The following is a 26,506-nucleotide window of genomic DNA, read 5'->3' as shown; positions in this document are numbered from 1 at the left end:
TTGGCAGACAAAAACCAAAGCAACGCAGCCCCAAAGACGATGGTGCAAAGAGAGCTCGGTGTAAAATATTAAGAGAGCTTAAAGAGAGAGAACCTGAGAGTGGGAATTCTAGAATTAAATGTACGATTATCTTGAAATTAATAAGTGACAAAAATACAAAAAAACCGAGTACAAAAACCCACCACACTTGTTTTTGCTCATCCGAGACTCAAACCTTTTGTAAACAACTCTAAATCGAAATTGCCACCAATCGTCTATCTGAAAGCAATATTGTCAAATTTATTGACTGCAAATAGTTATTAAAAAAGGTAATATTTATCCAACCCATCATCAACGTCAGACAGTGACGCTGGCCAAAAAGTTTCCATCATTTTTCGATTTTCTTATCACACAAATTTGCTCAGAAATCATGTCTTTCGCAAACAAATTCTTTAATTAATTTAGTGCATGTCGTCCGGGGAACACTGAACTTTTCCATTAAACATTGACGCAAAATCACATTTATTTTATCTTTATAAGGTGCGTTCCGCAAAGTTAATTTGCCTTTTTAAAATTAATGGCTTTAAACTGAAGATTCTTGTTAAACGTGATAAAAAATTGATTTGGTTGGGCAAAATGAATTCGTTTGACAACAATGTTATCAAAACTTAAATAGTTTTAAAAATAAAAGAATAAAAACAAAATTTGATTTTTATTTCATTATTTATCAAAGTATTCTTATCATTATAAAAAGATAAATGTGTTATCTCGTGGATTTTGCTTTTAAATAAGGATTGATTTGGACTCTGATTTTGTTTTTGTTATCTGTGTGCGTTGGCTTGGTTTGAAATTGTTGACCAAAGATAATTTGGTGAGTTGGTTTGTGTTACGGATTAGCGCAAATTTCAGAATTTGAAGCACACTTTTTTGAGGCGTCATAAAATTACTGGCTCCATAAATTTATGACTTTGAGTTGGGTGTAAAATACTTGATCAATTAATAGTGAATAACATATCAGTGATAAAGGAGTTGTGTAACACTGTCAAAAGTGTTTAGGTATGAGAATCATAAAATAGAGCTACTTCTGATTTTATTCATACGTAAATTCAGGCTATTACTGTTAACTTTACATTTTAAATTTATTTAGAAACTAATTTTAGAAAGACACAACGTGAGCATCCATTTTTTTTTACTTTAATAAAAAATACAAATTAATACTTTCAAATCTTTTTGGCATGCACGGACTAAAAGCATGTAAAAATGTAATTAATTACAAGTGGCATTGCAATTACTTGATAGTTTATCTAAGCTATGAAAGGTATGCCAAAGCGTTTTTCAATAAAAATCCCAAAAGAAAATGATTCATTTGCATAATGACGACTCATACGGTTTGCCCTTTTTTAATCGAAATATTTTTAGGGAGTAACTGACTAGCATAAATCAATTTGAAAGACTACTTGCTTTAGATAAAGATCTTTTCTAATTTACATAGGTACTAAGAGAAGACTCCTTTGGTAAAACAAAAAGGAAAATCTAGTCCACAATTCAGTTGAATGGAAATATATGAACCAGCCGACTCCTCTTGACACTTGACTCCTGACACCTGGCCAACGCCCACTTTTCAGCCACCACACAGAAGTTTCTCGATGACCTTGGCCCGTCATTGCGCCCATTTGCATATGGCCCGTAATCCTGTGAAAGGGCTCGGCTTTTTGCTTATTTTTTTTGTTTGCTGGCAAGTAGCCTCACTGTGAAATATGGAAAAGCAAAGTAATTGTGTCCTGACTGGCAAAATAATAAATTAGAATTGTCCGGTCATAGCGCCCCCAAGTGGGAAGCCATTAATTAAATCAGACAAAGCTGGAATTTAAAGCTGGCAGTAGCGAAATGACGTGATCTGTGGAGTAGGCACTTTGTGGATGGATAAATAAAACTGCTTTATTGTTTTTCATTTAATTACTGTGAAAAAGGCTTATAAAAGGCGATTTTTTTTCTTAAATGTGGTACATTTTACTTGTTAAACAGAAGTTTTTGATACAATCCTTGCTTACCTAATCAGCAAATTCTCTTAAGCACTTGTTTTGATTTGAATTACTCATGTTAACATTTAAACTGATAAACCACGTTTGTACTATTGATACAGCCACTTCCGCACATATAAAATAAGTGGCTGATATGCCAGAACTAGATTAGGAAGTTTTTTTAGCAACTACATTAACTCTAACTGAAAACAATTAACTTGGTGGAACGCTATTTGAATTTAAAGTAAGGTTATTTTTTTTAGCGGAAGCTTACATAATTCTCTGTTTTGGTTGGGTTCTATAGTATTTTTTGCCAATGTGTGCTTTGATTACCCTTTGAAATCGCATTGCGAAAAAACTCAAAACATCTGCGACGGCTTATCAGCATCTCGGACCTAAGCAAATTTTCATCAATTGCCATTTTTTATGTGCCCATTACCGTTCCCCATCTTAATGGGCTCTCGATATATATAACACGTACACCATAAGTCAACAGCGGCCGTGCCTAACATCACAACAAAAAAAATTAACCAAAAAAAGGAAAACAAAACAAATCGCTAAGCTGCGACAGAAAAAAAGTCAGTTCTTTATATATTTTTCTATAAAACAAAAGCCAGTGCGAGAACAAAAACCGAAGAAGTTGAGTAAACACAAATGGCAAATTGTACAAGTACGAGCAAGTGCTTGTGTCAATCAATATTTCGAGTGCTGCGAACTTTTTAGCCTGGACATGGATGGGAAGGAGAAGTAGTGCTTTTTATTTTTGGTTTCGTTAATTACCTGCAATTTTTGGTCCGGCACGCGCTTCAACATCGCTCATACGCCGTGTGTGCTACAGGAAGTGGGCATACGCCTCGTGTGCCACAGAATTAACCTTAACATTTTGGCTTGGAGAATGTGTGGCGTAGATCTGTGATCCATGACCAGAATTATTCGCTTGAGATGCCCGCATAAGATTTGTTTCTGCGAAAGCTCTTGGCAATATTTCCCACGGCGCATGCGTGAAGACAACTTGAAGCTAAACAGCAAAAAAAAGACAACAACCAGAGGTTAGTCATGGCTGCAAAGATGATGGAGTTTCGAGATGGAGGGGCACACAGCGACAAGCGTCTGAAAATGTGCAAAACAAATAGCTCAACAACAATTCAACATTTCGAATTGGACTTGGACGAGGCTTGCCAAAAAAAATAAAAAAAACAATAACGAGAACCGCAAGACCAGACACAATAAAAGCAAACACCAAAGCCCCAAGCAGCGGCCTTATTGAAACATAATGTCTGATATACGTGTACAGTGAATATAGGCTATAAACTATTAAAATTATAAGCTATTACTTTAGTTTTTATAATATTACCATTATATAAAATTATGTGCGATTAAATGGTTCCTATGGTACTTATCTACTTATGTAGAGTAAACTTTATATAAGTTTTCGGCTCTGTTGATGCTTTTTATTTCCCTAATTACTATAGAATATATAAAATAAAAAAATTATATATTTTATATATTTTGCTTATAAATTTGTATGTAAAATATTATTTTGTAAGCCTGCTATATTTATATGTTATTTTTTTAAACGTATCTAAAGGCGTTTTTATACCTTTAACTTATCAGGTAAGTTTTCTAAGCCTGTAATTCTTATTTTAATTATTTTAAGGTATATCTTATGTAAATTTAAGTAAAACATTTTTAGTTTAAGAATACTTTTTCTCACTCTGACTTTCTGAAATTTGTCCTTTAAAGAGTATTTCCTTAATTGAATAAGAAAAGGGTTTTTGGAAAGGGTATGGAAACTTATTTTGCTTTAGAAATTTCTTAAGCACCTCTTAGTCCACTGTACTTCACACATCATGTCTCGGTAAAATAAGTGAGCAAGCCATAATCAGAGCGATGGCTAAATTTGCATAGACGTTTAGTCCCATAGTCTTGGAGATGGAGACTCACACCTTTACAGCGACCACTAACCAAGATTGATGAAGTGTCAAATGGCGGAGATAGAGCATCACAGTCTGAGGGAAAAAAAGTGACATTGACCTTTATTCGATTTTTGGCTGCTGCCCGGGCTGAAATCAATCATACGCAAAAAAACAAACTGGCCACACGCTCCTACTTTTTGCCACCTGATTGAACCAATTTCGGGGCATTTAATTTTCTACCGACTCATGATGGTTATTGTGCGCCCAAAATTCATTTCAATTCGTTTATTAGCCGCCCCCATAAGCAAACACAATATTAGCGTTTCGCGTCGAGATTATTATCGTTTCTCTCTGTGTGCGCTTACACATTTATTTAGCTTTGTTTTCTTTTTATTTTGTATTTTTCATTTTGTATTTTTCATTTTCATCTTTTTTTTTTTTTGAGTCCACTTGGCGATCGTCTGTCATTTTCAGTTACAATTGCAAATGTTTCAATGTCACTGGAGTCCGCTTACGGTTATTATTTTTACCGTATTTTGAATTGTTTTCGTGGCATCACAAGATCCAAGTGCAGAGAAAACAGATAATTGCACAAAAACCAAATTAAATTCAATTTGGATTTGGTAATGGCAAACTACCATTTGGAAGGTTTTTCACTGGTTTTACATGGATTTCAAATCAATTTTATTCGATTCATTGGAGTAAAGCGAATGGCTGCTTGAAAAGACATTTCCTCTTTATTATTTCTTCACTTTCACCTATGATTGGGAAATATGGACCATACTTTAAATTAATTAAAGTAATGTAGTTCAAAAGTAAAAGACTTTTAAGCTTATTTAAAAAATATACATAATTACAATCGTATTTATTAAAATAGTTACTAATGAGACTATTATCTACTACTTACTAGGGACAGGAACGAAACAAAAAACAATTTTTATATATTAACATCTAACTGGTTGATTTCTACGATCCCCATCTTATTCTACTGAACCCAATTGAAAAAGAGGCGGGAGCACAAGATCTATTGGTAATTCGACAAGCATAGACCATCTCAACAGCTTGCGATTATGATCTCGCCCATTTAGCCAGAGTTCGTGCCATTTTAATGGTTAACTGGCATTAAATATAATTACTCATTAAGGCAACAAAGTCGGCAAGTCTATCGCTTCACTTCCCCAACCGTTGGCATAAATAAAACCGTCTGAGTTTTGGCTCTTGTTTTCATAATGGTCTGAGACGCTTCCACAAACAAAATATAGTATAGTAAAATTGAGGCTCTTGGCGAATGCCTCCTTTTATTTCTGGTTGTCACTTGTTTTGTCAATAACTCGCAACTGTTGCTCTGGCCAGAGGTAAAAATAGGCTGACTACGACAAGGTAAAAGCCCTATTCATAAGCGAAACCCCGCAATCAATATGGCATATTAAAGCCGTGGAAAGTTGTTTTAAAGTGAAACTGATAAGGGGCCAACCGTCCATAACCCATTAGCCGAGTTTAAAAGTGAAAAAGCTACAATAATGTACCATTAAAATGAAAAATGGAAGGTGGGTGGTCGACTAGGCGTTCCTTTTTTTGGGGGGTGAGCCCGTCACGTGCAACATTTGTGGATTAGCAAAAGTCAAAACTCTGCTGGAATGATAAGATCTGAGCAATGCGATAATTATGTCTGAGGTTCTGCATGACCAGCGCAATTAGATTAATCAAAAATGTTTATGGCATTTTGAGTGCTATAAACCGCACACGTCCATATATCAAGTGCCCAAAAATGGCAGGCTGATAGCTATTCGACTGTGTGCAAAAGCCGAAAATGGCTTTGAACTTTCCCCTTGCTCAATAACAATTAGATTAATAATTTGGCACATCTTTGTCTTAATTGATTTTCATTTGTTTTTAAGTGGCACAATATTAGCAATTCTGTATTAAAGTAGCTTTAGAAGATTAGGTAAGGAATTACTTAAATAATTTAAAAGACTACCTGCTTTGTTATCGATTTATTAATATATTTTTAAATTTCTTATCTTATCTTCTTTGTATTTAATTTTTTTTTCGTATAAGAGATAGTGGGCGGTTTTATCGGTTAAATTTGTGTTTTATGTATTCGCTTAAGCTTAGGGCTATAATGTTTTAAAAAATAAAATAAGCTGGATTTACTGTTTCCGGGAACTATAATTTTAATTGATTAAACCATTATGAATTATTAAGCCCATCAAAATGTGTTCCCCTTTCTCTTCAGTTTTCAAAGGCAGTTAAAAAACAAACATTAAATTAAGTCACTGCCAACTAAAAGCTTTTTTCCAGGGCGCATTTAATGGCTTGCATTGGCAACCAAGAGGTAAGCAACTCACATTGGCAAAATAGAGCCATTCACAAAGAATATGTCCCCGCGCCCAAGAGCCATAACAAATGTTTTTACACCCTCATTCGATTAAGTCATCATCGGGTCAGGTGTATTCCGAACCCAGATCCTTTTCGAGCGTTTGGCCAAGCCCCAAAACTGAAAATCTGATGTCTCTGCTGCAGTCGCAGTCGACGTTGACCGCGGCAGCGACGCCAACGGCGACTGAGGCAGCGACTGCGACTGCGACTGCGACAGAGAGTATATCAGTTACAGCCGCAACGTTGCCAACGTTTATTTGCGCTCGAGCAGCGAACGTGGTAGCACAGCTTTTAAGCACTACAATCAATCTCCGAGAAAGAAAAGAAAAGAAAAGAAAAGCAAAGAAAAGCCAGCCCACAACGGCAAACGGTAATTTAAAAATAAATTCGAAAAGGAAATCGAGTACGGGAGCGGTTAATTTAATTGAAAATAATAAAATCAAGTTATTATACGTTGCGCTTTCCAATTTCGAGTCAATCAAAATTGGGCCCAGTGTGAAAATAAACAAGGCGAGCAGCTCAGGAAAAATAATTTGACAAAAACTCCCCTCTGTCTGCCCATTCGACTCTGTGGTCAAGTGCCTGACAATTGTGCAACCTCAAGACTCTTAACCTTAACAATTATATTTCGGCCACAAAAAACTATTGGCACAATTCAATTCGATTCGAGTGCTCGGTAACTCACTTTTACCTGTGCAGCACACAAAAAAAAAGAGTTAGGCAAAAAGCGCGCTTTGAAAACGAAAGCAAAACACAAGTTCAATTCAAAACCCCCCACGCTTTGCGAAAATCTCAAGTGACAGCCCCCAGAAGACAGTAGACCGAAGACAGTAGAGCGAAGACAGAAGACAGCAAAATGGTTGAGAAAACAGGTGAGTGATTGACGATTGGAGACTGGAGAATGCAAACTATGCGTGTGCGTGTGTGCGAAGGTTAATTGCAAATTAAATGGGGGCGAAGAGTGCGCGAAATTGTTTCGATTTTCTGCGAAAGTTAATGCCACTCTTTTCTCTGAAAAATGTAAAATCAAATATAGACAGTGCTGTTTCTAGAAAACCAAATTAACAGAGACCTTCAAGTGACAGAGTAACTGTTTACTAATTTAAATTTAGATAAAATTAACAAAACTTCAGCAGGAAAACAAATTGGTTGCAGTCCATTAAATAATTGTTTCGTTTTTACACGTTACAGTGCGATTTGCCCTACATTTTTGTATACATTTTTAACATGTGGAACCATTTATTAAAATGGTTATAATAATTAAAATAAATTGTTTTGTTAATATTAAATCCGTTTGACCATACTTTTATGAAAGAAAGTTGTTACACTTTTAAATACAAAAATTTGGACACGAACATTTTAAATTTTCTGTTCTTAAATAATAAATGTAAGTTAATGATATATTGCAAAACTTGATTTACATATTTATCTTAAATTTTTTGTGGAATGAACAACATTTACGTGTTTTACGAAAATGTAGTTCGCACTTCATTTAAATCGCTTCAGTCAACTTTGGATTTCACTTTCTTAACAAAATCAAATTGGTCCTAAAGTTTTCCTAAAAATTAATCATTCCTGTGTAATTAATCAACCATAATAAGCTATCTAAAGATATTTTGATAAATCATCTTTTTTTTGGGGGGTTGAATAAATCAAAGAGTAGCCCGCCTGTCGATAACGATAACGAGATGATTGCTTTTCAATAATTTCTCTAGCGCAGCATGACAAAGACGGTAAATTAGCCTCGAGTTATTTTTCTATAGTAAGACGTATTTTTTTGTGCTGCTTTGATTTACTATAGCTTCCGTGGTGGTTGATGATGATTTCTGTAACTGAAAGTTTGCATGACAGAAAAGCCTCAAGAGAAAAAAAGATAGATAGGAGAAAACTTTGATAGGTAAACAACAGCGGAAACTACAGTCTATAGTCGGGGCAATTCAAACGATGATGATGGTGATGACTCCCCAACGAAAGCAATAAAACCACACCGTCAAGTGAATGAACTGAAAAGAAAAAAAAAACAAATTAAGAGCCGAAAAATAGGAGGTTTTATTTGTGCAGCATCAACAGGCAATTAATTAAAATCTTAATTGCATTTTCTGTTTACCGCAAAGAACTAAAGGCGATCTCTGGCGTCATTTTTGCCGATATCGTTGTGATAATGGCGATAATATTTGCGTAGCGCTTAAATTCATTTGCCAGCCAAGCTCCATTATTGAAATTCTTGGTTCCAGCTAATTAATGTCAACGCCTGAGCTTCTATTTGATCAAGTGTTTAAACACAAGGTTCAATATTTGATTTGGATATTAAATATTTTCGCTGCCTGGTTCATTGGTTAAATATCATTGGTGGCATTCTTTTTGGAGCAGTAAGACCTTTAAAATAGAGTTGTGAGGTGCGTGAGAAATTCGCAGGCCTTTGGCGCTGAAATTCTGCAAATTATAGTACAAACGTGTGGCTAATTTGATCTCTCTCTTTTTTTGTGCGCTTTAACGTCTTCCCCGACTCATAATTCAATGCGTTGTCATCTTGGGCCAACATCGCTATATATACATTTTTACACACTTCCACCTGACGTTAGTTGATGTTTTGTTTTTATGGCGTCGGATTCGCAGACATATAAAATTACAGTAATAATCGTGAGCCGAGTTGACATGACATCACGGTGAAATTGGCATTCGAAACAGTAGCACACTTAAGGCCAGAAAATGCTGTTCGGTGCGGCCAACAGAACATTTAGACGTTTAGCACAGTTAGTGCGCATCTCTACTTATTTCAAGACGTCTCCCAGCTCAGTTCTCAATGGAAGATCAACTTGTTTGTTAATCAGATAGCTTATAATTAAGATAATAAGCTGCCATTGAGATGCACAGAAGCGAAAATGCTCGGTTCCCATGGAAAGTTTTGGATTCACGTAACGTTGAATTAAATTTACGGAATTGTGGGGATACTAATTAGGAATGTTCAAATGTCTAGAAGGGTTAATGACTTTGATTGGCAACTTCGATCTTATCTTAAAGTTGGATTATTAAATGTAATAATTCATTTTCTTTTTTTGGGGTGACATTATCCCTTAAAAGTTTATAATGTTTGTTCTATAACAAACACCTGTAAATCTTTCCCTTTTTGCCTATCATTTCATCTTAAATTATCGCAATTAATTGGTAAATTTCCAAAGTTAGTCATAAACCACAAACCTCAATAAATTGCCGCTGATTTATGGTACATTGTTAGCGAGTTAAAGCGACATAAATTCGTTCGAGCAAAAGCCCATAAAGATTACAAGTGAATGGGGGACGCACTCCTCCCGCACAGCAAACGAAAACTGAATAGTCCCTGCCCATCTGACTAATTAATTTATAACGATTTTAATGGCCAGCGAACAGGTTTCGATCTTTCCCGCGACTGTTATTAATAAAATCATCACCTTACCGCACAAAAGTGCCCAAGAGTTGCTCAAATCGAAATTAATAATCCGATTAAATTGATTAATTGTTGTAGACGAAATGGGTTGAGAACAATATGCGACAGAACCTTTTGTTTTGCACTTACATATGCGAAATTAATGCCCCAGTGCTGGGCATTAACTTTAAATTAACGACAATAACATAATTTGCATATATGGACAAAAATAAACTTTGTAAATTTACGCAACCAAATGTAAGACACACCTTGAGGTTAAATCCTTTGTTCTTTTCTCATTTCTTTTAATATGTCAAGCCAAGTCTTGTATAAAAACCATTAAAGCAGCTGTCCCTTCAAAATTTCACTAATTTATTTTCACTTTCTTGTTGATGATAATTGCACACGTGTCAAACTGACGTCAGTTTCCAGAAAATTACCATTTGATACACCCTAAAAACTATCCTAGCCCATAAAACTACTTTTTGTGAATCCTTTTTGTCTGCCAGTCGATTTCTTGGGTCCCCATTCCCTGCTTGAATGATTAGGAAGCATATGAGCAAAAATGGACATAAATTAGTAAACTTATGCCAAATTTGCGTGACTGAAGCGAATTAATGAGTTGAAAGAGCGGAAAATGTTTGCCATCCTGCAACGAGGTGAGAAAAGGCGACAGGCGATGACATTGCTCATGTTCTAATAATACGCAGATAAGTCATGGCTAACGCTAACCCAGGTTCCCCAATCAACATAACCGCCAAGTGATTCGGGGCCAGGACTTGGGAGCGGCTCTTGCGGAGCCAAGCCTTTAACTTGGCCTTTATTCAGGCATGGGCACGTGTGCCTCGCCACCACGCCCCCACACCTTTGTGTTTGTGTTTTTGCCAAGGCTGGCCACAAGAAGCACTGAGAGAAACTTTTATTCAGAAACATTATTTTCATATTGTCAAAAGAACAATTTGGATATAGTATAGTACACATATAATGTAATCAGTGCTTAAAAAACGGTAAACTAATCGATCTACGTTTACGAAAACAAATGAATACAAAACACAAATTTAAATTATGTTTTAAAATAGAATATTTAAAGTATATAATTTTAAATAGACTGTAATTTACAAAAATTTATCTTACCTCTACTGTTAATTGCAAATTAATTATCTCGCTTTGATAATTTGCAAAGACCAAAACAAATGTAAATTCAATTTAACAGAATTTAATTAACTCAGTAAATGTTACAAATCTTTGTTGAAGAAATTTTACCAGTGTTCTTCTGGTAATTTCTCCCAGTGCAACTTGCCATACAAGGTTTGCAGGATGTGAGCCACATTAGAAACAACCAGAACAGGTGCAAGACCATGTCAGGCGGACATCCGCGGCAACATCAGGTTTATGGCAACTGCAACTCCGCTTTTCCCGGGGGTCAGACATGCACTTAAAACAGTCCCGGCCAACTTGGCATATATTCCAATTCGGACACACAATGTGGATTACTATATTTGGGTCTCAACGGCCTGAGCAATTTCCAGTGCCGGGAGTTGCTAATAATACGGCAATTATATGCGAGCCACTAAATTAAAACCGTACAAGGGGATCTGAAATTCTCTATTTCACCTATCTTATCGGTCAGTTCAGTTCAGTTGGCTATTCTACCGGGCAATAGCCATAAATCGTTGGACAGAAAGCTAGCAGGCCTCCACGTCAAGATGTTATCTTGGGAATTGCGAAATAGTTGAATATTACGAGCACCACTTGAGTCGTGCCGAAGGTTCTATGACTGTAAAAGTGAAATTGCACGGGGCTTAGGAATTTTTCCCACGAGGATCGTGATTTATCAGGCCTGAAAGCGATAACGAAAGTGCCAAGATTTTTTACTGAAGGCTGTTGTGGAAATGTGCAGCGACCTTGACATTTTAATTGAGTTTGTGGGCCTGGCGAGGTGACGAATTCTGTATTCTCTAAAACATTATTATATTTTATTTGAATAATTAAGTTTTGCAGTTTTGTTTAGGAGCCAAAAACTAAAATAGACATAAATACTATAAAAGGTATACAAAAATTGAGTTCCAGCAACCGGCTGTACCCAAAAATAAAATGAAAGTTTAGTTTTAATAAAAGTAACTTGAAATAAACTACAGACATTACTAAAGTATAAATATTAATTCAATACTAAATATCATAACGAATATATAAAATTATATTTTAAGTGACAATAGTTAGTTTCGATGACAATTTTTTTTTTCGTGTGGAAATTATGTTTTGGGACATTAGCTTAACTTTTTATATAAATACTTTTTTATTATTATAATACTTTTTTATAATTATAGCAAATATTTTTAAGAAAAACCAACATAATAGCTAAATTATTTGAAAGAGTATCAAGCGCTTGAAACTTCGCCGGTGAGAGATTTCAATCTCTTCGAGCACGCGTAATAAAAAATTGTTTTGTTTTCTTCGTACATTGTTGAGTTCGCTTGTTGTTTTCAAACACGGAAGCCAAAGAGAAAGAAAACAAAAAAAAAGTGAGACAAAGTCAGAAACGAAGCCACTCTTTACCTGCTTTGAATTTCAAATTTCCGCTCGGCTCTGCAAGAAGTAAAAAACGGGACAAAGTAATCAAAATCAAGTGCCAGGTACAGGTACCAGTGGTATTAAAAAAAAACAGGTACTTTTTTGGTATGTGGGTCAGGCAATTCCAAGCCAACTTTTTAATGGCAAGAGTCCAGAACGAACCATTTTGCAGCCGATAAATATTATTACGCATACGCCGGGAATTTTTCGATTTGAAAGAAATTAAATGTTAAATGTTGTGCTCGTTTCTCGATATGTTTTTTCTCTCCGGCGATAGCGAAGCAAGTTTGCTTTTGATGTGCGCCACACTAATTAATTTCATGTCGATATGGCAATGACAATGACACTGTCATGTTCTGATTGATGGGCTGGAAAATTGATGGAGCGCTCCCAGTTCTCGAATTTATTTAGAACACACCTTTGCGCTCTAATCAAATTACTTAGAATTCATGGGACGATCGCGAAGTTAACTTTTTCCACTAATTAAATTAATTACGATTCATTATGGACATTATCAAATTGTATTCGACAAATTAAAGGCGAAATTAACACAGATAAATCTTCATCTCGCAAATGTATCTCGGCTGGCCTTGCTGATGGATTGTTTTTATGTCTATTTTTTGTTTTTTTGCTAAAACATACACAAAATCCAACCGAAAGCCTCGACGTCGTCACGCCCTCACCTTCCAATTGATGACTATTGTGTGTAATTGTTGTTATTATGATTTTTTCTTTTTGTTAATTTCATTTTTTAATGTGCCTGCCGGCCACAATAATTTATTGGGTTTCGCATTTTCTTCAGACCACTTTCAATGGCATATCAAGATGTGTGTGTGTTTGGTTGAGCATTATCCATTAGCCAACTTCCAAGGATGTGACAAGAAGGCCTACGAAGGTTGTTAAGGCCCAAAAAACAAATCGCGGCGGGACGGGCAATTTAGATTAAGTTGGCTGAGCACCCGAGATAAGGTTTATTTTTAGGTAGCAGCCACTACTTTATCTTTATGGAGACCTGTTGAGTTAGTTAGCTTCTAGTCAAAAGCAAACCTCGAAGATATAAAGCCTATCAATTATAAAACTGATTGCTGCTGATTGCCTACGAGTTAAGTAAGTTACATGTAGTAACTCAACCCAAAGTTACTGGCAATTTAAATGTCATCTAAACTGGCTAACAGCCATCAAACCAAGTGCATTTCACAGCTCAGAGCCTTAAATGAAAGCCCCGCAAATTGCTTATTAATGATCCTCAGGTTCCATTGAACTTGAATCTCGATTTTCAATTCAATTGCCGTGATTAATATCTGGCAGATAAAGTTATTAATTTTCCCCTCGCGCAGCGCAGTGTATTGATTGATTGTCAAACGGAGATGCTCACAGTTCGGCAATAATTTGTGTTTGTTTGTCCCACAATGATCGTGTAATTATGTTTGACATTTCGTTATCTTTAATTAAATTCAATTTATATTTGTTTTTGTCTCTGCAAATTAACATGACGCGAGAACACCGAATGAATTAAACAAATGTTCATTGCAAATAAACCATAAATTTCGTACATATATGCTAATTGAGTTTTGGCCAATTGCGTTTCTTGTCAACAGGTCGATCTGGTTTCATTTGCCAATCTTATTTACGCTCCTTTATGTGGGTGTATCGGCCTGCCAATGTGTCGAAACTATCATATTTCATTTGATAAAATGGTTATTGCTCTTAATATTCTTTAATGGCCACTTCCTGGGCTTAAAATATTTAGATCAAATGTGTGATAGGTGATTATTTTTTTTTTAATTTACTGTCACTTTTAAAGGCCGTTAGTCACACACCATAAGTTATCATTCTGTAGTTTTATTTCGATAAAAAGTGACGCCAAATATCAATTGAATTCCAAGAAATATCATAAGTTACTGTCAGCTCAAGTTATTTATGGGTTTCCTGGGCTTTTGTCGGTGGGAATTCCTCGGGGATTTCTTCAAATTCAGATCACGTTAGCCTGCATTTGATATTTTCACCAGATATACTTTAGCTGAATTTAAAGGAGCAAACGCAGTTTGTTATTGCTTTTGAGCTAATGCCAGTAGCTAATCGTAACTGTTTGTTGACACCCAGATTTTTATGAGGTTTTCCTGCCTTTGCTATTATCTCGGGCAGTCAGAGTCATGGGACGCCAGATAATTGCCATATTAAGTGAAGTGTGCGAACTTGGCGATAACATAACGTCACTTATCAGTGGAAAAAGGGGCGTTGTGTGTTTATCACTTTAGCTGGCATGTTGGTCAAGTGACAGCTTTAAAAACAAATATCACTATTTAAATGCGGCTTAACTAACGAGGTGAAGCCTTTTTTAAGGCAGCCAGAAATTCTCAACTCTCTGATAAGCCCTGCATTCTATTTAATTGCACCAAATTAAAAGGCAGTCATCACGTTTATAAATAGTTTTATTGGCAGTGCAGCCGGGACTTAGGCTGCGTTTTGCTTCGCAAATATTTGTTAAGACCGCTTGGCGCGTAGACAAATTAATTAACACCCACTCATTAGTACTCAACTACGAGTGGCTGTGGCTCGAGCAATAATGACAAATGAAAGGCTTCTGCCAGGAAGTAAACACCAAAGTGTTAATAAACAAATTAATTAATCAAACTATGCAAATTGTTTGAACAGACTGTGCAAAAGGGCCAATTGTTTGAACAACAAGTAAACAATATTAAGCTATAACTTTGAGCTTAATTTTTTATACTTTTGAATGAGTCTTTGTTTAATTTATATAAAATGAGCTTAGGTATTCCAGAAAAATAAGGCGTGAAATTCTTTGACGTAATTGCATTAAACGTGCGCATTTGCATTGCCTTTAGCGTCACATAATACGTTAAATAGCTTTTTTTTTTGCGCCACCTTGTGCAAACTGCAATAAAATTGCTCCAGTTAAATATTAATGAAAAACTTGCACAAAAAATTCTAGCACCAAGCTAAAACTAAAGCTGTAAAAACAGAAGTTCTATCTAATTAGTTTTTCTTTGACTAGTAGTTACAGTAGTTACAGTTAAACAAACACCAGACTGTTGTTTATTCGTTTTCGATTTTTTCATGCCAACTTTGTTGACTAAGAGCTGCATAAAAATGACAATAAGCTGACAAAAACTAATAATTAATTATGATTTGGCATGCGCTGCGCAAGTCTCAATCAACTGTTTTTTCAGATTTATTTTCTGATTTCTGTGTTTTGTTGCGATTACTAATGTTGGGTTCTGTTCGGTCTGTCTTTTCCATTTGCAGAAATGTCGAAATTCGTTGGCGTTGCCGACATAACCGAGAACAAGAAAATCTGGCGCATGCTGCTCGGCGAACTGGTGGGCACATTTTTCTTGGTCTTCGTCGGCGTTGGCAGCACGACGAGCGGAAGTGTACCACAAATCGCATTCACCTTTGGCTTGACGGTGGCCACAATCGCCCAGGTAACTATACGCATATAAATTTAAGCTAGGATGGATCAGAGATTTGAAAGAATTCTCGGAACAAAATGTTTTGGTTTCAAAACATATACAAATTAAAGTAATTTTTTAAAATATGGTAATATATAAATTTTTTTATTTAATTTATATTTTACTTTACTTTTAATTAAACAAAAAATTAACTTGGATTACAGGTCGTATGATTAGTTTTCAGAACAGTCTTGCATATGTTTGTACTCAAAAATTTACAATCTAATAAAAAATCTTGTTTTACCTTCTTAGTTTTCGATTTAATTATTAAAAATTATTAAGCTTCACTGATAAGCTTGAAAGACTTTTGATAAACCTTTAATTACTTCTTGGATACCTTTGTATTAAAAAATGTAGGATGCAAGAAGACTTTGGTTTTAAAATGAACTACATTTTTCTAAGATTCTTATTACTCAAGATTTTTTGCTTATTCTTACTTTGTAAATACATCGTTATGTTTTTGCACTTAAGAGGTTTAGTAATTTGATATCATTCTTAGATGTACAATTCATATTTAAATGTTTATGTAAATAAGTTAAATGGTTCTAGACGATGGAGTAAATGACATTATTTCGGAAACCTCTCCTTGTATTTTGGTCCACCCCAATGAACCTAATACAGATCGTACAAAGAGAACGCATCGAGCTAGAGATTTCTGATTTGAGATCTGCTATCCAAGTCAGAGATTTTGTGGCTCGAAGTCGGCGGTGCGTGCGTCGATCGGCGGACATTTTCAAGGACACGCCACCGCCGCGTTACACTTTCGGCTCATTCACAAACGCTGCGCTTTTTGGCCAAGAGACATTGGCATTTAAAAGCGACAACAACATAAAATAACAAAAAAAACTAAAACGGCAGAACGAATGCTGAGCTCGCCGCTCAAAACTCAAGACTGCGTGCGAATGTAATTTACAAAATTGACAGATTTACAAACGCACACTGGAACTCACTCGCAGTGCGAATAATAAATGCGCGCTCGCAGCAAAAGCGTCTGCGCTGGCAATTAACATTAATCAACACGCAAAATATGCAATTAGATTATTATGCGTTTAATTACGCTATGCTGTGCTGTGCTGTTCTGTTCTGTTTGGAGTGACGACTGTTGCTGTTGTCGTGCTTTAGCATTTAAAGCGATCTGCGCTTTGCATTCGATTTATGGCACCACAAAAGTCAAGCTCAACCGACCGAATCCATCAAGAACACGAAAAGGCTTCTATGATGTTCTATTTTTAGCTTCCATTTCATAATTTCGATTTGTGTTTATACATTTATTGATGGTTTTATAATGTTGGGTGGTAAAAAAGGTGAGTTCTGAATAGTCCAAGAACTAGTAACAAATATATTTCATTATAACATTTTTTTTAAAATGAATGTGTTAGTAAATCAATTAATTATTAGATAATATTACGTGCTAAAAAAGAGTTCTTAAAAATCAAAAATAAACAAGTATCTTTACAAAAAAAAAACAATTAAAAATTAATTTTTTTAATTTTTTGAACAAATTAAATTTAGCAATAAATTTGTATAATGATTGAAAAATATTTGGACTACTTCACCGACATACATGTCGTATGAGTAATATGGATTTGCAACCACGGGTGAAAAATGTACTCCTTTCAAACTTCTGGTTACAACTCAATAGTTGCACTGCTATTATCATAATGACTATATTTAACCAAACCATAAAAAATAAACTTTTATTATGAATGCAAAAAATACAATATTTGTAATAATAAAACATTTTAAAACTTGTAATTTTGAACATTTCATTTTCACTTTGCAAGCGCCTTGGTAAAATGTCCTCCTTTCCAATTTCTGATTACGAGCCGACAGATGCAATGTAATAATCATATTGAAAGCGTTAATAATTACCATAATGAAATCGAGTAGCATTATTGAAAACATAATGGAAGCTTGTCTCTACCATTTTTCCGCGGAAACCACTTGCAACACAGATTCGCTATTAGTGGCAAATTAGTTGCCCCTCGCTTGCCAAATCACGTGAACAGATCGGTCACATGACTGCAGGCAGTGGCAGATTTTCCAACTTTTCCACCTTTCCATGTTTTCCATGACGTTGCAGCACGAGTCGCGATCAAATGGTAGTCAGATAAACTCAGGTATGCATTGCTAATTTCGCCAGCAGGTGTGACGACAATGGTAATGGTAGTTCGTCATCGTTATCGCTATTGCTATAAGCCAAACCAAAAACATAAAATATAGCCCCTGCAATAACTGTTCAATGGAGCAAGACGCGTGGCGTCAAATTGGAAAACGTGCTAATTGCCAGCTTTTGAGTGACCAGTAATAGTGTTAGAAATAACTCAAGAAATATGATATATACTAAGCTTCAGTCTTAGCTATCGAGTTCCTCGAGAGCGGCACTTCAAATGCAAATCTCTGGCAGATCCGCATTTGTATGCAGTTTGCATCTAAAGGAAATGATTTAAAGAAAATGCTAATAAAATGAAATTTAATGCAACTAAAAAAGCTTAGAAAAAATGGCAAACAACAATACGACGTGCATGGAAAAATTTATATGAAGCGATCTCAATGTGGGTTGTATATTGTCATGTCATGTTAACCGATTGTTATCATGTAAGAGGGCTTGCCAATTTATTATATGTTTGAATTGAATTTGATTTCAGAAAAACACTAAATTTAAAAATAACAAGATAACTGATATGATCATGCTATAATTTTGCTTAATATATATATAATAAAATAAAGCGGCTTCAACATTAAGTTCTGAGTCAACTTAATGACATTATATGATTTAACTTTGCAGGCGGCTTTAAAACAAAAGCAACAAAAGAAAAACAAAAAAAACTAAGTGCGTGCAGCGTTCACGTTTTTGTTTTCAATTTGCGATCGCAATCGAATCAAGTTGGTTGAACAAACTTCGACTTCGACTTTGGCTTTGGCCCGATGCGAACTTGAATTGAATCGGCCAACAAGCAAGTTGGCAGCAAAAAATAACCACAACAACAATCGCCAAAATGCTGCTGAAAAGCAGAACGAAACAAACAAGTTAACATTCGATTTTCAGCTGAAAAGCCATAAAATATGATTTAAGCGTAAAAGTCGATCTGCAGTTTCCACTGCACATGCGTAAGCCAATCGATCTCTATATATACATATAAATATATCTCGATCGGTAGAAAAGATCTGCCAGACTTCTCGTAGCCAATGGAAAACCTTGAAAACTTGGAGAGTTCTAACACAAAGTAATGACAAAATTCTCAGTTGATTTTAGATTTATTTAAGTGGACTGTCATATTAGTATCAGTTTGCGAATCTTTCAAATAAGGTCAAAACTACTTAAAAAATAAAATTTTCATTTTATAAACAATATCTCTTCAATTGAATTTTTTTTAATTTTAAATTGATTTTGAAAAAATTGATAAGACACAAATGTTTTTTCTTAGTTTAGATAGATTTTTCGCAAACGAAGTAAAGACTTGCAGTACAATTGTTATCATTCATGGTAGTCTTTCCGTTGAATGTTCGTATATCCACACACTTGCCGTCCTTGGTGGGTTCACCATCTGCCCAACTGAGGAACTTGGCTTTGGATCCTTTAGTTATAGACACGTATTCATCATCCTTGAACTGAGAGGTCACGTCGATCCAATAGCGATTCAGACCATCAAACTTACTGCCAATGCTATTAAGTTCCTCCTGATTTTGCGGGCTAGCCAAATGGCCACCCATCTTATGACATTTTTCCAAGGCATCGTGCCAGTTCAACTTTAGTTCCTTCTCAATGTAATACGATTTGTTACCCAGTTGGTGAAACATGTCAGTCCTTTCCAATTTTCTAGCTTCCGGAGTTGGTGCTATTAATAGCTGAGAAGTATTTTTCTTTTCCGGATGCATTGTCAATGGGAAGCCAAAAGTATCCAGTCTTCGATCGTTAAGGGCAATTCTCGCAATAGTAACAGCTGCCTCACAGGCTTCCGTCCTCCTTTGTAGGTTCGCCATGTTCGACATACAGGGATTCAAAAGCCCAAAACAGTAAGCTGCACACTGTTCCTGGCATTCTTCCCCCTAAAAAATACATATTTCTTGAGCTTTTTATAGTTTAAATAAATTTTAAATTCATCACTTACCTCGCAAACTACTGAATACGAGGTCCTAAAGTATATAGACAATACGACTAATACAATAGACAACCGCATTGCTCTGACTGTAGTTACTTGTCTATCCGCAAATCAAAACCAGACTGACTTAAATGCATCTTCAGCAAAGATATTATGGAGCATACCAGTGAACAACTTTATGTGATTATCGAAAAAGCAGCAAATATTACGCTGCAAGATAAGAAATGTTTACTACATATTTCCATACTTAACGAATATAAGACGTTATTATCATCTTACACAGAGCAAAATACAAAGCGTCCGTAAAGAATATTTTATTTTATTTCAAATTTGTATACCACTTTAGTATTTAAAAAATGTTCAATATAGATGTCATTTAATTATAACCTAATATCAACAATATAGACTGCTATTAAGTTAATAAATAACTAAAAGCACTTAACAAAAATGATCAAAATATTTATTTTAGCTATTTTCAATCCATTAAATCATAGGCCTAACTCGATTTCAATCATATTTCATCGATGACTCATGTCTAAGCTCAGATTTCACACGCAGCCGGTCCGTCGATCGCGATTGTTTTCGTTGCATATATTAAATTTAATTATGGGTTTCGGGCTCGACAATAAATTTGATTAATTTCACGACTGTTCGAGTGTGTGCAATTAAGAGGAGTTGGGGGTATGGGGTTGAGAACAATAGGCCTACTGGTAGTAGTAGGTCCAAAACGCTGATCTCGACGATTAGGCCAGGTGGAGCGGCAACAAAAGCGGCAACTTAATGTTATAGACGAAAACGAAAAATTGCAATGCACGCATGAGCATAACCAAAATGTCAAGAAGTTGTTCGAGTTGTAGTTGCTGCTCGGATTTGCTGTTTGGGCCGCAAACTCGACTCGATCTTGCTCTTGGCGGCATTTGTAATTAGCGTTTTGTGGCTTATTTTTTCTTTTTTTTTTTTGCGCATTTATTAATTAAACGCAAAGCGACGCACGACATTGGCCATGCGAAATCCATATCGAAATCGAATTCGTATCACCGAAACGTAGCGAAACACGGTTGGAAAGAGATATCGAACATAGAAGCCTGCACATCGACCTTGAGAGTGCGCAGTGTGATCAGTGCGTTTCGGCTTCATTCATAACACTCGATCCGATGCGATGCGATCCGATCAGTTTAGCTGACTGTTTGGCTGTTATTTCCATTTAAGTTCCAACCATGTGATCTCTTCGCGGGCAATGACTCAACAGAACCCCCCAAATCACTTTTACTTTCGACCTGAACTTTGCCGACACACTACTATAAACACAATAAATGCACTCGAATGCATCGCAGCTCTGACAAATTGCTTGTATCCGTTGGCAGTTCGATGTGTAAGCGATTGTGCAACGGAAAATTCGGAAAGTCGAGCCGAAAATCAGCTGCCATGGCAAAGGGCAAACATTAAACGGAGATGGTTAAGATGTTGCGTTGTCAACTTGACATTTGCAAGCAGCGATCGAGAGTGCGATAGGCTATTATGCTTGAATAGGTTTAACACACATCTGTTAAAAGTAAAAAAATAAGAGTAATTCCATAAATTTTGTGATTTTAAGAAAAAATAATATAATTTTTTAGGGATATATTTTTTTTTAAAGTGTTTGTACTTAGAGCCAATAAAATAATTTAAATTTAGTTTCCTTTTGAATTTTATATTCGTGGAAATGGTTTGAAACTAAGACCAATACATTTTTTTTTGACTTTAAAAATATATCCATTATAATCCCAATCTTTTTTATACTTTTCAGGGCTTGGGTCACTTGAGTGGCTGCCATATCAATCCAGCTGTCACCCTTGGCTTTCTGATCGTGGGCGAGATCAGCATCCTGAAGGCGGCTTTCTACATCATTGTGCAGTGTGTGGGCGCCATCGCAGGAGCGGCTGTGATCAAGGTGGCTCTCAATGGAGTGGCTGGCGCCGGACTCGGAGTTTCGTCCTTTGATCCCTCCCTGGATGCTGCACAGGCGGTGCTGATCGAGGCGCTGATCACCTTCACTCTGGTGTTTGTGGTGAAGGCGGTATCGGATGCCGGTCGTCAGGATATCAAGGGATCGGCGCCACTGGCTGTGGGCCTGGCCATCACCGCTGGTCATTTGTGCGCAGTAAGTTTAAAAAAGAATAAATCTAATTGAAAGGTTGATAAAAACTATCATTTTACAGGTTAAACTGAGCGGTGCCAGCATGAATCCCGCCCGATCCTTTGGACCCGCCGTTGTCCAGGGTGTTTGGACCTATCACTGGGTTTATTGGGTGGGTCCCATTGCCGGCGGCCTGCTGGCCGGAATCCTCTATCGATTCATCTTTAAGGTACGCAAGGGCGACGATGAGGCCAACTCGTACGACTTCTAGACAGTAGCCGAATACCAACCTGTTCTTGTAAATGTCCGCACCTGCTTCCCATCCACCCATCACCCATTCGCTTTCCATCCAGCCAGGGTCACATCGAATTCGTTGCCGAAATTTCTCTTAGATTAGGTTTGCTCCACCACCAATCAACCAGAACTTTTCACACAGCTGTACCATTTTTATTTGTTAAAGAATAAAAAAACACGCAAATGTCTTGTTTTAGTTGTAACGCGAAGCTAACACTTAAAGTATGCAATATTGTATTTGAGTAATTTTAAGCTAAATTATATGCACAACATCATTACGCGAATCGAAGGAAAACTGTATTGAAGCTTAACTAAATTGTAACTCGAAAGCACTTTCCCATGGAAATCCGAACCAGCAAATAAGGTTAATTTCCTCTATTCAGTTGATCACCACTTGTTGAGCACCTACGAATTGTATTATGACTATGTGTAATAAAAAATAATAAGAAAATACAACTGTACGTCTTTGTCTATATGTCCTGGGGCTTTAATCATTTGTCATCAATCGCCTAACAGTTTATTAGATTTTATAAAAACTAATTAATAAGCAGCTAAGCATTCATTTGGTGACATATACTAACTTCTCAAGTTTAGAAGTATGCTGCTTATAAAGTGACTTGCAAGGACGATAGCAAATGGATACCGCTTATTTTTTTTAATGTTACGCGTGCGTAGAACCGTCTTTTGGGATCTTTGTTTATGTGCAGAGGCTAATGTATAAATTTCAGCTTAAGAAAGGCAGCACACCCTTCCAAAACAATGAGTCATTTTGGTCACTTGATGCCCTAAAAATCCCCGTAATGGCTTGGTTTGCATTTAGTATCCTTTGCATACTTGTGATGATGTACTGCGTGCTAACGGAAACATAAATCGGAACAGAGAAAATTTCATATTATTACGTTAAATGAGTGGATCATTGAGGTATTTAATTAATTTTATTTAAACTTTTACGGGGAGACAAGGGCTTTGTATTGTATTTCGGTTTTTAAAGATAAATTATTTCCAATTACAGCTATGATTAAGGGCTTAAATGTCAATCCCAAAATGAAAAGGATAATGGACGGATGGGACATGTACCAATTTAATTTATGGCAAATCTCTTGTTTCGCTGAAAATTAGTTAGCAATTATATTAAGAGATATTTAAATTATTATTAAAAATAAGAATAAATTATAATAAATATAATATATTAATAAATTACATGCTGATTGTTATGAAGCCTATTACACCAACTGAAAAGTGTTTACTTCTATATCTACATTTTACAATGTATTTTACATGCGGTTAGCTAGGACACAAACCTGGATGTATTTGACCTTCAATTTTAGTAGTGGCGATTTTTAATTTAAGCCCTATAGACGCCAAATATATTTTATCTTAGAGACAAACAAATTTAGAAAATAATGTTAAAAATTGTATTTTTGTTAAAATTTAAAACAAAAACATTAAAAAATGTATTTTAAATTTAAGTTCCAAGCGGGCTTAGATAAATTATCACTACTTTACGGTCATAATTTGGATGACATATTAAAACTATTATTTATTTTAACAAATGTTTAAGAACTTTTCTTCAAAATTTATAATTCTCTTTACAAAGGAACTTTACTCATGACCGTAATTTTTTGAGTCATTGTCTTTTTCATTTCTTTACTCAATTCATTTCCGTTGTGACGATAAAACGTTAAAATCGAACAACAAAGTGTTACAAGGCAAGTTGCACATGCGTGTTCACCCACCCGCAAGTAATTTGAGCGATTCAAAAGCCAATTTCGCCACTAATTCTGATAAGCCATTTTGGTGACCACTGTAAAAAATTGTGCTCACTGTTGTTCACTCAACCAAATATTGTTTAGACGCCAGCATCTTATTGTTGAGCGTTTTGGGCCTTTGTCGCCTTTGCCTATTCTGTTATCAGCCCTCAGCTATTTTGTGTGAGTCGGTATAAGTGCGTTAAACACCATAAGCTCTGTGGTCTAAGCTCAAGCTTCTTTTAGCGTTTAGTTTCAGAATTAATTGTAATCAGCACAGCACAACGCAGCTCGCTAGAAATGAAGTGCGCAATTAAAATTGCCAGCATTTTTTTGTGTTTCTTGGTAGCTGGCATTTGGGCGCAGGATGTAAAGCCAGAGCGGCCAGTAGATATTAGGCCAACCATTCCAACTACTACAACAACAGAAGAAACAACTTTACCTGACACAACAGAGAAATCGACCATACCAACAACAGAATCCACAACATCAGAAGCTACTACAACTACAACAACAGAAGCTAGTACAACTACAACAACAAAACGCCTTACAACTATAGCTACAGTACCCACTACAACCACAACAATAGAACCAACATCAACAACACAAAGGGGACCAATATATCCGACCTACCGACCTCCCCACGTGCAACCCACAGACACTTCTAAGAAGCCTTGGATCGTAATGGAACCGTTGGAAAGGTGTTTTCTGAGAAACCAACTGGAGTACAGTACTTGTAAGTGTGATGTAAAAGTGAGAAAGATTAACTGGAAAAAGGGTCCAAGGTGAATCACATTTCATCTGCTTGCTTTTCAATTTGCAGGCTGGCGAAACCCCCCGACGTCGAGCTGTTATCGCTGCTGTTACTATTACGACAACCATATCACCGAATGCAATAAGCTCCACTATGGGCCTTGTTGGTGGTATGAATATAGGCAGTTAAAAGTTCATGTAAATTGGAAAAAAGTGTAATATAAACGAAATTGAACTGCAAACGAAATAAATCAATACAACTTTGAATATTAGGAAGATCGAAAGATTTACCATACTGTGTATTTTTAAATTTTATTGTTACTTCGATCCAAATGTGTAAGTCTTAAAGTGGAAAGGTTCTTGTGGCTATAAAAACCTAATTAACATATTTCGTTTTCAATTTCGCTTTCGCTTAAACAAAATTTAATGATGCATTTTTTTGTATGTATTACAAGAACTTTAGGATTATCAATTTTTCTTTTAATCTGATAATCACTTTTTGTATCCACTGTTAAAAGTTCTACTCACAAGTGTTAACTCAACCAAATTTTTTGAAATGCCAGCATCTTATTTTCTATAAATTACTCAGTCCTCCCTGTTGGTTGGCGTGCTGTTATCAGCCCTCACCTTTTGCGTGTGAGTCAGTATAAGTGTGTTAATGACTATAGCTCTACAGCTAAAGCCCAAGCTCAAGCTACTCGGGACTGGCGATCGGTTTCAGTATTCGATGCAACCAGCTCACGTTAACACAGCTCGCTAAAAAAATGAAGCCCGCAGTTAAAATTCCCATTGCTTGTTTGCTGTTTCTGGCGACTGAAATTTTTGCTCAGGATGTAAAACCAGAAGTTCCAGTAGATATTCCGCCAGAAGGATGGGAACCGACGATTCCAACAACTGAAGCTTTACCAATAGAGCCAAGCACATCTACCACTACAGAACCCATCACCATTCCAACAACAGAATTTTTCACAGCATCAACAGCAGAACCATCCACGACTTCAACTACAGAACCCACAACAATTCCAACAACGGAATCCACCACAACGTCAACATCGGAATCCACGACAACATCAACAACAGAACCCTCTTCAACTTCAAGAACAGAGCCTAGCACAACTTCAACAACAGAATCCATCACAACTTCAACGACAGAGGCCACCACAACTTCAACAACAGAGACAACCACCACTTCAACAACTAAACCCAACACAACATCAACAACCGATTCCACCACAACTTCAACAACAAAGCGCACATTACCTTCATCAACACAACCCACAACACCTTCAACAACGCAAAGGGATCCATTATATCCAACCTACAGACCCATCTATACGCGACCTACGACTTACCCTACCAGGAACCCTTGGATATGGCACGATCCGACAGAAAAGTGTTATCTCAAAAACGAATACGAGTACAGAATGGTTTGCTATGGTAAGTTTAATAAGAAAGGGGGAAATTTTTATGAATCATTTATTTGTTTGCCTTTTAATTTGCAGGAGGGGGTTGGCGAACGACGGCGATCTGTTATCGCTGCTGCTTCTACGAGAACAGCGGTTTTGCCGGATGCAGTAAGCTTCACCAGGGACGTTGTTCTTGGTATGATTCTGGACGATGGTGAACATTCAAGACACAAACCTGGACACTTTTCTCGCTAGAGGGCGCCCAAAATGATCGCCAGCCTGAAAAATCTGGATTAAAGACGTTTCGCCTTTTTTTTTTTGTTTAAATATATATATATATTTAA

General features: G+C 36.2%; 4 protein-coding genes across 7 annotated transcripts; 3 read left to right on the top strand and 1 right to left on the bottom strand.

Annotated features, from left to right (window-relative positions):
- Window positions 1–6,553: 6,553 nt before the first annotated feature.
- Window positions 6,554–22,705, top strand: LOC128253635 (aquaporin). 4 transcript variants are annotated; one of them, XM_052982201.1, is made up of 4 exons: window positions 6,554–7,167; window positions 15,537–15,715; window positions 21,632–21,985; window positions 22,044–22,705. In XM_052982201.1, exons 1-4 carry the CDS (start codon window positions 7,152–7,154, stop codon window positions 22,230–22,232), a joined length of 738 nt encoding a protein of 245 aa, XP_052838161.1. In that variant the 5' UTR covers window positions 6,554–7,151; the 3' UTR covers window positions 22,233–22,705. The 4 variants fall into 4 exon arrangements, with proteins under 4 accessions (XP_052838161.1, XP_052838159.1, XP_052838163.1 ...); XM_052982199.1 differs by having other exon boundaries at window positions 6,559–6,665; XM_052982203.1 differs by lacking the exon at window positions 6,554–7,167 and adding an exon at window positions 8,671–8,691.
- Window positions 19,096–20,012, bottom strand: LOC128253637 (C-type lectin 37Db). Its single transcript, XM_052982206.1, has 2 exons — window positions 19,855–20,012; window positions 19,096–19,792 (listed from the first exon to the last, which is right to left on the bottom strand). Exons 1-2 carry the CDS (start codon window positions 19,921–19,923, stop codon window positions 19,172–19,174), a joined length of 690 nt encoding a protein of 229 aa, XP_052838166.1. The 5' UTR covers window positions 19,924–20,012; the 3' UTR covers window positions 19,096–19,171.
- Window positions 22,706–24,242: 1,537 nt separating the features above from the next.
- On the top strand, window positions 24,243–25,040 carry LOC128253759 (hepatitis A virus cellular receptor 1). Its single transcript, XM_052982428.1, has 2 exons — window positions 24,243–24,739; window positions 24,827–25,040. The coding sequence occupies exons 1-2, from the start codon at window positions 24,304–24,306 to the stop codon at window positions 24,973–24,975; spliced, it is 585 nt and encodes a 194-aa protein (XP_052838388.1). The 5' UTR covers window positions 24,243–24,303; the 3' UTR covers window positions 24,976–25,040.
- A 251-nt stretch (window positions 25,041–25,291) lies between these two features.
- On the top strand, window positions 25,292–26,481 carry LOC128253757 (integumentary mucin C.1). The gene is made up of 2 exons (XM_052982427.1): window positions 25,292–26,193; window positions 26,259–26,481. The coding sequence occupies exons 1-2, from the start codon at window positions 25,521–25,523 to the stop codon at window positions 26,378–26,380; spliced, it is 795 nt and encodes a 264-aa protein (XP_052838387.1). The 5' UTR covers window positions 25,292–25,520; the 3' UTR covers window positions 26,381–26,481.
- The last annotated feature ends 25 nt before the right edge of the window (window positions 26,482–26,506 follow it).

The sequence above is a fragment of the Drosophila gunungcola genome (genome assembly GCF_025200985.1).
Source record: "Drosophila gunungcola strain Sukarami chromosome 2R unlocalized genomic scaffold, Dgunungcola_SK_2 000004F, whole genome shotgun sequence".
Lineage (NCBI taxonomy): Eukaryota > Metazoa > Arthropoda > Insecta > Diptera > Drosophilidae > Drosophila > Drosophila gunungcola.
The sequence above is the reverse complement of the archived record's forward strand: the minus strand, read 5'-3'. Positions and strand labels throughout refer to the sequence as shown.